The following is a 15,868-nucleotide window of genomic DNA, read 5'->3' as shown; positions in this document are numbered from 1 at the left end:
CAGCCCCTTGGCAAAGCCGTGCACGCTTCCCACAACGCTGTGGGCGCCCACAAAGACACTGGGTGGGTTTAATTCAGAAGCAGTGTTTCTAGAGCGTTTCCCACCATGCGCCTAACTGGCGGCAGGGCACACGGAGATGCGCAGACACAGGTTCCCCAGGCAACAACTCCTCCCATGGCCAACAGCTCCGGAGTTTCAGGTTACAGGCTTGGGCGCAGGCAAGATGAACGCCAGACCCAGAGCACCGTTTCCCAGGCCAGGAGAGCGCCCCGGCCAGGCCGCCCTGCCCCTCGCTCCATCAAGGAGCCTGGGCAAGCCGGGACAGAAAGCACTGCACACCTGGCCAGCATCAGGCCGGATCTGGCCCCTTGGCACCGGCCGGGTGACAGCACCAGCACGGAGCTTCCCAGGGCGCTGGGAAGGCAAAGTGGAAGGAAGAATCGGGCTGCAAGAGGAGAGAAAGCAGTGAGTCGTCAGCGAAAAATTCACTAAGCGTGCGGCTAACGAACCCCAGAGATGGGTGGGTGCTCAGAACAGCACAGATGTTGGGGCTTTTCCTGGGGGCAGTTATTCATGGCTGCTGCCACTACTACAGACATCAGACCAGAAAACATTGTAATAAGTGACTAGAAAGAGACCAGACTACCCCTCTTCAGAGGATTTTTTTTTTTTTTTTTTGGCCAAGATATTGACCAGGCATCAAAGTTTATGGGGAAAGGCACATGCCTGGAGCCCAGTGCTTTTATTGGGGCTTAAATTCAGCACAGGGGGGCAGATCGTGGAAACCCAGAGGCAGCCCAGGCTTGGCAAGAGCAGCCATCCCGGGGAGGGCAGCTTTGAGCGCGTGATGCTTGGTACCCATGCTCGCGGGGGGCGGGAGGGGGGGAGCAGAAGGTGGCGTCCTGGGACAACGTGGGGGTCCCGCCACCTGCCCAGAAGTCCCGGAGGACAGAAGCAGGTCAAGGTCAGGGCTCGGAAGCGAAGAAGGGCGGGCAGAAGCTGACGGTATTTAAAGAATTCCAAAACACAGCCGCAGGGGTTTCTGGACATTATTTATAGGGTAAGACGATTGATTCTGGAATGAAAGGGGCCTGAGGTGAAAGGGCCTGGACAGAGTAAAGACAAGAAGCAGGGTGACAGCTGGGGAAATGAGCAAGAAGACGGAGGGGTGGGTCTTCGCAGAGGAGGTAGCCTGGGGCCCCGCGGGAGCCACGTTCTAATCCCCGGGCTCTTCCCTGTTAGCTGACTCACCCGGACAAGTCCTCACACGCCTGACCTCACGGGCCTGTTGGGTGTCGTAAGAAATCGTGAGTGTAAGGCACCAGGACACGGCGCATCCGTGCTCGCGGGGCAGGGGACACCAGGAGGGCGGTGCTCACGCCTGCTTAGGTGCACGTGACATGCACGAGCGCATGCGCGCATGCGCACACACACACATACACGCCCTGCTGCAAACGGGCCATTTGCTTGGGGATCCCGTGAAAGATCTGGGGTGGCCCACATTGCTCGGTGAAGCGTGGTGGGATATGTCAGTGCGGGACAATCCAGCACAGCCCTGAGCCCACAGCTTCCATCCTGCACACGCCCTGGGCTGTTCTTCCACAGTCGCCTGACTGAACTCCAGAGGGACCCTGGCAGATCTCCTGCTTCCTCTCTCCTCTGGCCCCTCCAGGGGCAACGAGCCCAGAATACCCACCTCTGCCAGACAGTGAGGGGGCCCCCATCCTCTGCCCGGAATAGCCCAGGGCCCCTCACGTCCGCCCACCCTGCTTTGGAGAGCCAGCTCAAAGCACGTCAGCCGATACCCTCCAGGCTCACCAAGCATCATCAGCTCCATCCCACAGCTCCTGCAGACACGGTGGGATGTGACATACCCAGAGACCCTGTGTGTGTGGAGATCCAAACTGCGCCTCCTTAAACCCTCTACAAGGAAGACATCCCCAGCTCTATTTTGCACGTGAAGAAACAGAGACATGGAAGAGAGATGACGTTTCTAAGGTCACAGCTCAACAACGAGGCAGCCCCAGCCCCCCAGCCTCGCCGGGTTTCCACGGAAGGTAGAGCTGGGCTGCAGTACCTCCCTGGGCCTCTAGGTGACCACGCCCACACCTGGTCTTGAAAAGTGAGGCCTGGATGTCATGACGGTGAACTAGGGCCTTGCTTCCCCACTGTCTACCGTGACCTCTGCCCGCTGACATGACCTTCAACTAGAAATGCCCCGGACCACATGTGCAGGATGAGTGCTATTCCCTTGGTTTCAAATAAGCTGCAACTCCCTAACTTTTCCCAGTAGAACCTGCCTGACCCAGTCAGTGGGGTAGGTGGGCCACCCAAGTAGCAAAATTTCAGAGGGCTCTGACAATTATCTAGGACCCACAATCCATCCTAAGGGAAAACCAAGAGCAGAATTCTTTTTTTTTTTTTTTTTTTTTTTTCCGGTACGCGGGCCTCTCTCACCGCTGTGGCCTCTCCCATTGCGGACGGAGCACAGGCTCCGGACGCGCAGGCTCAGCGGCCGTGGCTCACGGGCCCAGCCGGATTTTTACTTTTCTTTTCTGATATGCTGATGGTTTAAGGATGTGGATTCTGCCCTGGTCCACTTCCCTGACCCAGAAGAGGTGATGGCTTAGCTGTACCAGCTTCACTCTTCAAACATCTCATGGTCTGCTCAGTCCCCACCTCGCCTTCAGAGGGGGAGCAGCTTGAAGCGTGTCCTACCCTTATCTTGTGCAACATTTGGCTTGTGGGCACCGAGCCAAATGTGGGGGCACCGAGCCCCAAGAGATGAGCCTCTCTCATCGTGTGTGAACTGATATTAAACAGGCAGGACCTCCCTGGCTATAATCCTCTCCTATCACTCTTTCCTCCCCACTAAAATGGAAAAAATGACTCATCCAGGGCAGCTCACCCCTGTATGCAAACAGCTGAATGCTGGGCGCAAGATCTGATCCTGTAGATCTGATCCAAGAAGCATGAGGAGGGCCCAGAGCAACCCAGGATTCCGGGGGGCTTTGGAAAGTGGGTGCCGAATACAGCACTGTTTCCTCCTGACAGCAGGCAGGCGCCCACCCCCAGCCTGGGCCCCCGGAGACAAGGGGAGGGCAGCCACCAGGTCTCACCAACCTCCCCCTCTCTGCTGGGGTGAAGACCCCAGAGAAAAAGATGGGGCTGAAACCCCACCTCACCGTGATGTCTGCTCTGGGAAGGCCCTGTTCCCAGGAGGCTGGATGGAACCCAATTTCCACAAGTCAAATGCTACTTTAAAGGTTCCAAATCTGTCACTGACTGGTTGTGGGGCTCCTGTGAGCCTCAGTTTTCTTGCCTGTAAAATGGGGATACCTCTTACCTAGGAAAGATGTCATCAGGACATCTTTCCTGATGACAGGAAACAACTTGTGAAAGCACTTAGGATAAGAAAGGAAGGGAGGGAGGGAGGGAGGGAAGGAGAAGGAGGGAGGGAGAAGGAGGGAGGGAGAGAGAGAGGGAGAGATCTCTCTGACTCTTCACTTTCCTCCCCCCTCTTGTATCATATGCTCTTTGAACGTAATTCACATTTCAGTTGCTGGGTTAAGGAAAGGCCTCGAAGGGGCAGTGACCCCAGGGCCAGATGGGACCAGCTGTCCCTCATCCTCCAGGCCCAGAGGCTGACCATCCCTCAGCTGACCCCCACTGGCTCCCAGAGTGGTGGGGGGGGCAGCTCTCCAAGGAGCGGACCCCCTCCCAAGCCTCCCAGCCCTCGACAACAGCCCTCCCCCGGGTTCGTAAATCCTGCTTGCGGGCCAGGCCGCTAGTTTGTAATCGGACAGGCCCTGGCCAGGAAGGGGAGGTGGGAGCCTGTCCACCCCGAGGCGCTGCAGGGTGTGTGAGGACAGGCTGCCTCCTGGCGGGAATACCACAGCGGGAAAGGCGTGAAATGAAAGAAAAGAGAGAGCGTCTCCACGTGGGAGCAGCTTGTGTTTCAGTTCCGCGAGCAAGGAAGCTTGAAGAGGCTCACAAGCCCCAGGTTTGGTGACATAAAGGTTAAAACCATGGGCTCTGGAGGCCAGGCTCAGCCACATTCCAACTGGGTGCCATCCGCCTGCACAAGGTGAGCTCCCCGACGGAGGTGCCCGGCAAACAACGGTCATCAGGTCTGCCCTGGACAGAAGGAACCCTGAGACTGGACACCTGACTTCCCTTGCAGCCTCGGAATCTCAGAACAAGTCTTCGAGGTTCCGACACCGTCCCCCGACGGCAGAGCTCCGAGACCACCGGGTTCCCCCAGCCTCGGGACGCTGAGCACAGCCCACCAGCGGGTGACGAAGCCCGATGCTGTGGGGCCTGCTTCTCCTGCCGCCCTGCTTTCAGCAGCCTGTGGCCCTGGAGACCCCCAAGTCCTCTAGGTCTGAGTTTATTCATCTGCAAAACGACCCCAAGGCCAGAGGCCGGACCACTCACTCTGTGAGCCCTCCCGGTAAAATACCCAACTCCTTCCCGGGGGGCGGGGCCTGGGCGCCGTCAGAGCCCCATGCTCCCGGTAAAGGAAAAGAGCCGGAAGTAGCTCCCACATTAAATGCAGTGGAAGACACTTCCCTGGTGGTGCAGTGGTTAAGAATCCACCTGCCAATGCAGGGGACACGGGTTCGAGCCCTGGCCCGGGAAGATCCCACGTGCCGCGGAGCAACTGAGCCCGTGCACCACAACTACTGAGCCTGCGCTCCAGAGCCCGTGAGCCACAACTACTGAGCCCACGTGCCACAAGTACTGAAGCCCGGGTGCCTAGAGCCCGTGCTCCGCAGCAAGAGAAGCCACTGCAATGAGAAGGCCGTGCACCGCAACGAAGAGTAGCCCCCGCTCACCGCACCTAGAGAAAGCCCGCGCACAGCAACGAAGGCCCAACGCAGCCAAAAATAAATAACTAAATAAGTAAATAAATTTATAAAAATAAATAAATAGATAAACGCAGTGGAAGGTTCCACACAGAGCCCCCACCCCAAGTATTAACTGCAAACTGCACCCCCTGCCCCACCTGGACTCGCTCCCCGCCCGGGGCCCTAACCGGGCCCTTTGCACTGACAGTTCAGCCTCCTCTGAGGCCCCGCTGTAGCCCCGAACCTGCAAGGGGCAGCTTTATTCCTACTTTCAAGCACTTTATAGAAACTTTACACAATCACTGCCTCTGTGAGCTCCGCCAGTCATAATAACAATACAAAATAACAACAATGATATAGAATAATTAACAAAGGCAGTTACTGTTATCAGTATGATCTAGCATTTGCTGTCCTGCATTGAACACGGGATGCAGGACACCCCGGGAAGGGCCCTATGTCCACACGCAGGTCACCTCCTTCCAGGTGGTACCAGTGCCTCCGGTTTGGAGATGAGCTAACTTGGATCAGAGAGGTTAAGTAAAGCATTCGAGGTCACACAGCCGGGGGTCCTATTCTCCATGCACTGGTGCATCACTGCTTCCCTGCCTCACCTCCTGAACTTTCCATTCGAAAGCAGAGGAGAGGCTGACTGTCAGCTGGCCACAGTGGCTGGACCCACACAGGGAAAGGGAGGGCCAGGAGGAGGTTCAGAACTTCCCATCTGGTACACCCCACGTTTCCCAAAGTGCCCTCGACTGGTCACTGGCATCAGAACTCGAGCGGCAGGCCCCAGGCTCCACCCCAGACCCTTGGAGCCCGGAGCTGTGAGGCGGGGCCCCACGGCTGCTGAAGCTCTGGTCTCACCCGGATCCCTTGCTGAAGCCCATCAAAGCCCACCTCGCAGGAAACTGGACCTGCTCACCAGCCTCCTGTGGTCCCAGGCAACCCCAAGCCAGCGCCCCACGCCCAGGGGACTCCACCCTCTGCAAAATGCCAGCGAAGCTGCTGTCTGGGGCCCAGGCCTCCAGCTAGAACATTCCTGGGGGTTCTGAATGCTGACGTCGTGGCTTTAACACATGGCAACAGGATGACAAGAGCCTTTCGTCCTCCCAGCAGGCCTCTGAGACAGGTATTAGTTTATGCCCACTTCACAGATGGGGTACTGAGGCTCAGAGAGGCTTTCCTAGGTGCCTCGGCACCTGTGCTGAGCCCAGGCACACGGGGACAGGCAGGAAGCAAGGGGCCCGCCCTCTCGGCTCACCAGGGAGCTGGACCTGGCTGAGCTCCTTCTCTGTGTCCCTCCTCCACCGAGACGGAAGTACTCGCTCTTGATGTGTGGTGAACACAGAGGAATAGTACGTGAGAGCTGACGTCAGGGATCGGCTTCAAAGTAACTGGGTAGACGGGAGTGGGTGGCGGCTGGACCACGAGAGTGTCCTTGGCCTGATCCGCACCGAACCCACGAGGGTCCTGGGGGTCTGCTCTGCTGTGTTTGGAACGTCCCCGAACAACAACAACGACGATCATAATAACAACACTCTCAGAGCCGCGCCCGTAAACCTTTCCACTTGAGGCTCCGTACTGCGCTCTTGCAGAATAAGAGTCTTTCCTTAGGAGAAGGTCAAGCTTGCCCCCAGGTAGGGAAGAAAAGCAAAGCATCACTGCTCCTTCCAGAAAGTGGGGCCGCCGTGAAGAAAGCAGGGAGGACACGGGGGTTGGGGAGCATCTGCCTCTTCCTCTCCTCCTTCCTGGCACGCCTCCCCTCGGAGGTGCCCCCCCCCCACCATCATTCATGCTGACACCTGCAGTCCACCTGTTTCGGGTGAGGGAGGAAGTCCTGAGAGAACACTGGCCGCCCTCCCATGCCCCCTCCTCTCGGTCGGCTCCAACTCCTCCCCCGGAGATCCTGGCAGCGCTGAGCAGAGCCGCCCCACCCCCTTGCCCGGGTGTGAGCCCTGCATCCCCTCCCCAGGCCCTCCCAAGTGCCAGCGTCATCACACCGAGGACCCCAGGATGCTCCTCGGGGTCCCAGAGTTAGCTGACATGTAGCCATTGCCCAAGCAGTGCTTTCTGAGCTAAACGGCCACAATTTAAACTATGAACCTGAACAACATTAGTAAGAATTCCCTGGAAAAGAATTACATTTAGAAGCCCTGTTCCCTGCACTTCGATCCAAGAATGAGCTATGCGCCCTGCCTTCTCGATGCGAACATTTTCTGGTCTAAAAGGCATGGAAGGGGTGGCGCTGCTTCCTCCCCCCTGCTCAAAACCAACCGGGACCCTCTCTCCCTAGAAGAGCAAGGTCTACACAGAACACTGACGCCGAAGGCTGTCTACTCCACCCGCACCCCAGGAGAACACAGAACTGCCTCGAAGGAGGAAGCCAGAACTGCCCCTCAGCATTTCAGCTTCTCCCCAAAGAAAAAAAGTGCAAAAGAAGAGAAGTAACAGTAAGGCGGGTCCCAGAGACTTCACCCCAGCGGACATGAGGACAATATCTCCCCAGGCAGGGCCCTTGCAAACTGAACCTGGGGGCCCAGGGCCAGAAATGGCCCATCTTTCCTTCTCGGCTGCACGCTCCCCTGTGCAGGGCTCTGGGCCCCGGCCAGCCCTCCCCTCACCTGCCACACAACAGGGTCCCCTCACGGACCCCCGTGAGCCAGGGCCCCAGGTCCCGCCACACACAGCTGCTCACTACCCTCCCAAAGGAGAAGACCTTGACATTTAACAAGACAAGACTGTACACACACCCAGTTTTATGCATCAGAAATGAAGGAGGAATTGAGGCCGAGGTGCAGAGGCTACTCACAGTTGGGGGAGGCCGTAGACCTCTTTCTGAAGCGCAAGGACCCTGCCTCCAAGGGACTGTCCCACGGCAAAGAAGAGCTGGAAGCTGCTGGAGCCCCCCCCGGACCTGGCACCTAATATCAGTTTATATGCCGGTAATGACCTACACCAAGGCGGGGCCGTGCTTTTCACTGGGATACAGAGGGCAACCATCACTCCTTTGTGCCAGCTGGGCCCACAGGGCCTCCCCTTTGCACATCTGCAGGATGGGGCCAACTCCACCTGGTCCAGGTGCACCCCAGAGCAGGGCACTCTACAGGTAGCACCCCAGAGCAGGGTTTGGTTAAGTATGAACAGGAGTCAGAGGACAGACACACATGGGAAAGTGCCACTTGCCTCCACCAAGGGACCCCTCCCTTCAAACTCATGGGGTGGAACCCCAAAAGCCACAGGCCCTGGCAAAACGGGCTGGTCTCTGATTGGCCAGAACCCCACTGGGGCTGGCTTCTGATTGGCCAGAGCCCCAATGGGGCTGGCAGGTACCTCCCTCTGATTGGCCAGTGGCCCACTGAGGCTGGCAGGTACCTCTCTCTGACTGGCCAGTGGCCCAGGGGCTGGTGGATGCCTCCCTCTGATTGGCCAGAGCCCCACTGGGGTTGGCAGGTACCTCCCTCTGATTAGCCAGAGCCCCACTGGGGGCTGGCAGGTACCTCCCTCTGATTGGCCAGTGGCCTAAGGGCCGGCGGGTGCCTCCCCCTGATTGTCCAGTGGCACCACTCTACTAGCTGATGAATGTCTCACCACCTCCCACTTTGCACTTCACTGGATACAATCACCTGTTCACAGGTCTGATTCCCTCACTGCACCGGAAGCTCCTGCAGGGCTGGGATGCTCACCTACCGCTCACCTGTGCACCTGCTGCCAGGTGCCCGGCACAGGTCTGCCTCGCATTAGAGGTCTGCAAATGCTTCAAGCACAGCCACTGTCACTCCGGAGTTCTCCACAAAGGACCAGCCTCTCCTCCATCACCCACACAGGAAAGGATTCCACTAAAGCCTCACCCACCGCCCTCTGGGTTACCCTGCCAGCAGAGTGGAAGACGATGGCTTCCCACCTTCCATTCTGATTAAAACGCTCACTCTTTTTCATTGTTAGGTCACTAGTTTTCCAATGCAAGAGTCAGAGTTTTTAGTTAAATCACTCCCGTCACATACGCACATTTTGATGTCATTTTATAGCATTTATTAAAAAAATTAGTAAATAAAGAGACTAATAAAATCCCTATTGCCAAGGTGCTGGCAGGAAAGAACAGGACAGAAGAGTGAATCTCCCCCAAAAGAACACAGGTCTAGGAGACAGGAAATAAAGGAATCCCCCATTTCATGCACAGAGACATCGCAGGAAACGGGCCCCTGGAGCTCTGTGTAATGAGACGTGGAGAAAAGTGGGTCAGACTGTGGTTCCATTTCTTAGGTCTGAGTCACCAAGGAGTGGCGACATTTACTCCTACTGTGGGTTATGACATAGGTTGGGAACCTGCCAGAAAAACTACCGGGTGAGTCTAAGCTGATGGGATGACGGCTCAGACAGCATGACATATATAACACGGAGCGACCCCCATCAGCCCACCACGAATCCCCACGCCTCCAATGGAGCATTCATTCATTCATTCTATGGACTTTGCCCCAGACGCCGGGGCAGCGCGGGTGCAGGAACAGCGTCCGAGTTAGCAAAACCCCCGCCGCACCCGGCCCGGATGTCCTTCCAGATCACCAGCCATCACCCACGGTCACGTCTCAGGGGCAGAAGACCAGAGTCTTTGAGATGGGACGTGGGCAGGTCCATTCCCATCCCCGGGGTCCCCACTCCTCCTTGTACAGTGGGGGTGGCCTGCTGCACGTGACCCGCCCCACGACTGCTCCAGGATGCACGCGCCTCCAGGCTGGGACTCGGACCGCAAAAGTAGCAGCAAGGGCTCCAATAAACTCACCGGGGGCTGTGTAACCCCTTTTCATGCTCACCCGTGAAGGTGCACCAGGGTGACTGTTCACAGGACAGAGGGGGTGACTCAGCCAGCCAGCCAGTGAGCAGAGCCAAGAACTCACCCTGGACCCCAGACCTGCTGCTGCCTGGGGGCCCAGGGAGGACGCAACAGTGACAACAGTGACAGGGGCTTGCTCTGTGCTTTGGACACGCTATGCACTGAACCCTCTCGAAAATCCTGCAGGAGTCACAGCCACCACCCCTTCCTGCAGATAGGGAAACTGAGGCAAAGTGCACTGCTGGTGGGGGGGGGGGGATGTGGGCCCAGGCCGTCCAGCTCCAGGCCGCCGGCCCTGAGCCGTCACCCACACCGGGTCTCCGTGCCGTGTCCTGTGGCAGGGGCAGCTCTGCCTAGGAGAAGGGCCAACGCAGGCTCCGCCTTCAGGACCTCAATATCTCCACGAGCCAGGCCAGAAAGCTTAAAACTAACATTTGGCCAAGTGTTGACACCAGCTGAGTCGATTACAGGGGAGAAATAAACAGAGCGAAAAGCAGAAGCTATAACATAACACTGCCCTCCTGTGAGTAAAAAAAGACTCATCAGGGCTTCCCTGGTGGTGCAGTGGTTGAGAATCCGCCTGCCGATGCAGGGGACACGGGTTCGTGCCCTGGTCCGGGAAGATCCCACATGCCGCGGAGCGGCTGGGCCCGTGAGCCATGGCCGCTGAGCCTGCGCGTCCGGAGCCTGTGCTCCGCAACGGGAGAGGCCACAGCGGTGAGAGGCCCGCGTACCGCAAAAAAAAAAAAAAAAAAAAAAACCTCATCAGATCATCAGACCCAGGGGGACTGAGTTTGTCCTGGGGCCAGACCCGACGCCTCGTGGCTGTGCAGTGAGCTCCGTGGCCACGGGCCGTCTCCTCATCTCCAATCCGGCAGGGGTGGGGCACGATAAGGAGAGAGATGCAGCCTTGCCGCCAGCACCTCACTGGGCAGACCCTGAAAACACATGGACCTGTGCGTGGATGTGGGCGCGCATACTCGTGTACACGTGTACACCCACAAACACGCACGGACACGGCACACACACAGGCACACACAGGCACATGCATCCACACGCACACTCACATCACATGCACACACACGCTTGGACACATACACACAAACGCACACACAGGTGTACAACCCTCCAATGGGCTTGTAAAGCATTTTCACATACGTTGCCTAGGGTGACCTTTACTGCGACCCCGCGAGGTGTCGTGGGAAATGGACCCACCGAGCATATGGGGGTGCTGAGGAGAGTGAGGGGGGGCCCGGGCTGAGTCACTTGTGGAGGGCAGAGCCCTGGGGGGGTCTCACCAGCCCCCAGAGCCTCCTTGGACGGACACGCCTCCGTCTGACGGGCTCCCGCTGGAATACCTGCATTTAAAGAGGATTGTGGCAACTCCGCGCTTTTTCCTTTTGCAGAAACACCACCCAACACAGTAGCCATAATAAGACTCTCCGCTCATCAGGGGCTTCCTGTGCCTCGACATTCCACACACGGTCTCTGTAGATCGCCTCAGTCTCCATAACCACCCTCAAAGCAAGAAAGCCATTTCTCCCCGTTTTCCGGAGGGGAAAGCTGAGGCACGGTGGCCGGCCCCCAGCCAGCCAACCCCTTAGAGGCAGAGGAACCGTCCACGCTGCCCCGGGTTCAACAATCTGACTGCCAAGGACTGTCCCCCCACGTCCCTGCCTCCCCAGACAGGGGACTCAAAGTGCGCAGGACCCACCCAGGCCAGGGCAGGCGGCATCCCTCAGATCATCTCTTAACCCAGAGAGGGTTAAGGAAGGCCCCGGCCTCCCTCCTGTTCCCTCAGAGGCCCCCTCTATCTCACAGCAGCCACTTCTGCTGGCACAGCACTCCCGGGGCAGGCGGTACTGGAGGCGCCCTGCCAACCAATTTAATGAGGGGCTTTCCAGCCAAGGGAAGCAGCTCCAGGAGAACAGTGAAGCGGCGGGGTGGGATGTCCTGCGGGGAAGAAGGCACGGAGGAGACAAAAGCCAGAGGTGGAGGAGGGCACCTGCGAAGGAGGCCCTTTGGATCAAGAGGAAGGGGAAGAAGAAAGGAACGGTCAAGTTTAGCATCACCTCCTCCAGGAAGCTGCCCCAGATCTCCCCAAGGAGGCCAACCCTCCAGACAGTTTTCAACAACGCTCGCTCGGCAGGAGAACGAACAGTACAACGAACGGTGTCCACGTGCGTGCCCTGCACCAGCCTGTGGGCCCTGGAGCCAGGCGCTCTGTCACCTCAGCCTTCAGACAAGCAGGCCCAGCGCAGGCAAAGCCTCCAGGGGTCATCGGGTCACGCCAGTGAGTGAAGGGCCTGGTGAAAGGGGAGTGGAGACTGCCGGCCCCGGGTGCCCCTTGACGGCATTCGGATATAAAGCAGGAGCGTAGGGGGCAGGAAGGAACCGAAACAGTCTGCTGGGGCCAAATGGAACCCCTCCCTGGTCCCAGGGCCGTGTCTGCGCTGAGCCCCAGGCTGAGGGCAGCTCCAGGCACGGGGCCGCCCGCGGGGAGAAGCTCACTCCACGCCCAGGTGCAGAGACCAGACAGACCCACAGTGTTCTGTCCCAGGCCCCTGTTCCCTGGGCCTCTCAGCGTACCAGCCCCCGCCTCACCTTGCAGGCCGGGATGAGGGTCCAAGGAGAGGATGTGGGCACAGGGCTAAGAGCAGACCAGGCAAGTGCCAGCAGGTTCGTTCCAATCGGTACCACGGGTGCGGGTGTCCCAGGGGCCAGGGATGCTGCCCTGCTCCTCGCTGAAAATCCAGGGCTCCACTGTGGGCACAGCCACGGGGCCTCGGGGTGCGCGTGACTCATCCTCGACCCTCGGGGGCTCAGAGAGAGCCTGTGCTCACTGTCACCGTTATTCAGCGCGGGGCAGGGGGCGGTGGGTGTCTGCTCCCCACACCCCTCTGCTCCACCCAACAATGTCCGTGACCCAGGGAAGAGGCACAGGGGGTGGGCGACGGGGCCAGAGGGCAGGGGCGGGGCAGGCAGGCATCAGCTGTGCTCGGCTAAGGGCGTGGCTGTGTGAGAGTCCAGAGATATCTGAAGGGTGGGGTAACGGGGCAGGCTCTGGCCAGCACCCCGGGGAACAGCCTCGGAGCGACATCACGGGACGAGGGAACTTTTCGCTTCCGCACGAGAAGAAACTCCTGCCCGTGGCCACTGCCGGGTGGTTCCAGCACTGGGCGGCGACCCCGAGCTCCAAGTCCTGCGGCCACTAAAATCTGGACCAGAGAAGACAGAGGCTTCGGGGAATCAGCTTGGCTTCTGAGCTCCTCCCACTGACTGCTCTTTTATGGGGAGGAGGGGGAAGGGGAGGAGAAGATGGAAAAGGCTGTCTTTTCAGCCAACTTGATTGAGTCAGAGGAAATTTAACCATCTGATGTCTGTCAAGTCCCACAACATTTGGACAACTCTTCCCACCAAATTATTGCAAAAGCGATCACGTGACTGGCGTCAACCAATGATGTGCCGAGGAGATGACCTCAATTTCCAAATATTGGGGTCATGTTTCATTTCACTTACTCTCCTTTGCCCGTTACAATGTTAAACGGCCCCAAATGCAATCTGACTTTTCATTCCTTCACACACTTGGCCAAGAAGAAGGTAGGAAAAAGAGCCATGTTCAGAGGGAACTCAAAAAACATCTGGTGGATCTCGAAATGGAGAGGAGAGGAGCTGCCTGCGGATGGCCTCTCCTGCCCCCCCCCAGCCGCCCCCCACATGTCAGTGGACAGCCGTTCCCGCTGGCCACTCACTGAGGATGACTTCCAAAAGGGTCCCACCCTCGTGGCGGTGAGGGGAGGTCTGTGAAACCCGCCCAGAGAGGTGGCTTCTTCACAGGCTCTCAGCGTCTTTTCGACAAGAGCAAAACGTCCAGCTCCACAGCCACCGTCCAGACATCCACCTCACACCACACTCAGTTAGGAAGGGAAACCGGAGGTGGGTGGGGGGCCGAGGTGGAGAGAGGGGTAAACAGCCGACCCCAAACCCAGGCGAACGCCTGCTCTGCGTGCTCCCCAGCCAGTGCCCAGCCCCGGATTTTGGAGGTGGCGACTCCCCTGAAGGATTCCCACCTGACTTCCTAGGGGAAAGGCCGGCAGAGGAGCTGGGACAGGGCTATGGCCCTGGGCCTACAGGGGTCCCATGACCACATCCCCACCCTGCTCCGTGCCGCTTTTCTGGAGGCCGCTACTGTCCCCCACCTCCAGTGACCCCGGGAGAAACACAAAGCCAGTTAGCCTGGGATCCAGGGCACGTAGGTGGTAGCCCAGGGCTAAGACCCAGGTCCCCAAAGCCAGGCCAGGCTCCCCTCCGCTCCCCCAGCCCCTGACTGGCTGGACACTCCTGCTCACCCCCTCTGGCCCACCAAGCACTCACTGTACCAGGGACAGAACGTCTTAACTGGCAAGTGGAACACGGAAGTGATTCTTCCCACACGTCTTCAAATGACAAAGCAGAGGAGAGAAGGGCGAAGGCAGTAAAGCGGTGTCTTCTCACAGGGGACCCCCTAGCTGGCCCTGCTGTCCACTGAGCCACTGTCCCATCGGTCTGCCCGCACTTTCCCTGACCCTGCAAGAGAGGCTCTGAGCCTCGTCTCCGCAGCTGTTAATGGGGCCCCAGAGGACTTTGGGGGCCTCGGGCTCCAACGACTGAGGCTTGTGAAGACCCATCCCACAGGTAACCTTTTACAAAAGTTGATGCTTAGAAAAACCACTGTCCCGTCAGGAAGCTGTGTGGGAGAGAGCTGGAGCTGCAAGCGTCCAGGCAGGCACACTGTCAGGGCTGGCCTGGTGGACGCCATCCACTGGAGACAGCTCCTTCTAAGGGCAGACCTCTGGCAGAAGAAGTCCCACATCTGTATGTCATCTGAACCCCTCACAGCCAAGACTCCTCAGAGAGCATCTCCCGCCTTTGCTCCAAGAATCCCATCTCTGGGCAGCTAACCCCAAAAACCTGCCTTCCAGGAGGTCGAGATGTGGGATTAGAGCAGGGCTGCTCCCCGCCGCGGGGGGCTCCCCAGTACCACTCACTGGGTACTTAGATGGTGGGGACCACAGGAAGCTCTGTTCCCTGGGAAAGGGAGAGTCAGCGGGTCTGGAGGCAGAGGAAGAGGGTGCCTGGCGAAGTCCTGGGCTGGGGGCTCAGCTGCTGGGATTCTCCCCAGCGGCCCCCCAATCCCAGGAGGCCCGGCCGGAACTGGCCCGCTGCGACTCTAGGGGGCGACCCTTCCCGGGTTTCAGGAAAGGAAGTTCTGCAGCTGTGCTGTGTGGGCCAGGGCTGCGCGCTCGTGATGTGGGACAGAGAACGCAAAGTTTCGGGACAAAAGTTTGCCTGCCTGGTGGACGAGCCCTCTGGCTGATCCAACACAGAGCCCTTCCTCGGCTCCCCGACAGCCCCACCCGCCGGCCCGTTTGGCGTGGGGAGTATTGTGCCGGCGCGTTTCCCTCTCCGGGGGCCCCAACGAATGGCATTCGAAGTCCCGGCCCGTGCATTCCACAGCCCAGGGGGGGAAGGTCGTGCACGCGCGGAAGAGGCCGGGCGCCCGGGGATGACAGCCGCACCGGCCCCGGCCGCCCGGCCCCCCGGCCCCCCGGGCCCCCGGGCCCCCGCGCCCGAGCGCCCCGCGCCCTTACCTGCGCTGCTCGGAGGCGGCGCCCACAGCAGCAGCAGCAGCAACAACGGCGGGGACAGCAGCGGGGCGCCCGGCAGGGGCGGGCTGCGCGCTTTCCAGCGGGTGTGGACGTCCATGCCGGCGGGGCGCGGGCGCGGGCTGGGCGCGCGGGGACGCACGGGGCGCGGGGCACAACTCAGCGGGGCCGGCGCAACTTCAGGGAGTCATGGGAGCAGCCGCCGGCCCGTTCTCTTTGTGGCGGTGGCTCTCGGGAGGGTCGGTCGGCGCGCTCGCCCACGGGCGGGAGGGCTCGACCTTGGCCCGCGGGGCGGCCGGGACCCCGCTCGGCTCGCTCGCCCTGGCCTCCCCCGCCTCCTCCGACTCCTTCTGGCCTCCTCCTCGCCGCCGCCGCCGCCCCGCGACTCGCTCCCCGTGGGCGCTGCGCTCGAGTGCGGTCCTGCGCCGGCCGCGGGGACGAACGAGGAGTGCGGACCTGGCCTCGGGCGCCCAGCACTTTTCCCCCTTTCCCTCCCGCCCTCTCTCCGGGAAAGCACCCGCGGAGGCCGTGGCTCCCCCGCGCCC

General features: G+C 59.6%; 1 protein-coding gene across 2 annotated transcripts in view; it reads right to left on the bottom strand.

Moving 5' to 3' along the window:
• The window catches only part of COL5A1 (collagen type V alpha 1 chain), a 159,512-nt gene extending 143,992 nt beyond the window's left edge, over window positions 1–15,520 (bottom strand). For both annotated transcript variants that reach the window (XM_059071149.2, XM_059071150.2), the window contains exon 1: window positions 15,309–15,520. In XM_059071149.2, coding sequence (XP_058927132.1) covers window positions 15,309–15,423 — 115 coding nt within the window. In that variant the 5' untranslated portion in view covers window positions 15,424–15,520. The remainder of the gene's footprint in view (window positions 1–15,308) is intronic.
• Between the last annotated feature and the right edge of the window lie 348 nt (window positions 15,521–15,868).

This window comes from Kogia breviceps, chromosome 8 (genome assembly GCF_026419965.1).
Source record: "Kogia breviceps isolate mKogBre1 chromosome 8, mKogBre1 haplotype 1, whole genome shotgun sequence".
Lineage (NCBI taxonomy): Eukaryota > Metazoa > Chordata > Mammalia > Artiodactyla > Physeteridae > Kogia > Kogia breviceps.
This window is presented reverse-complemented; position numbering and strand designations above follow the sequence as displayed.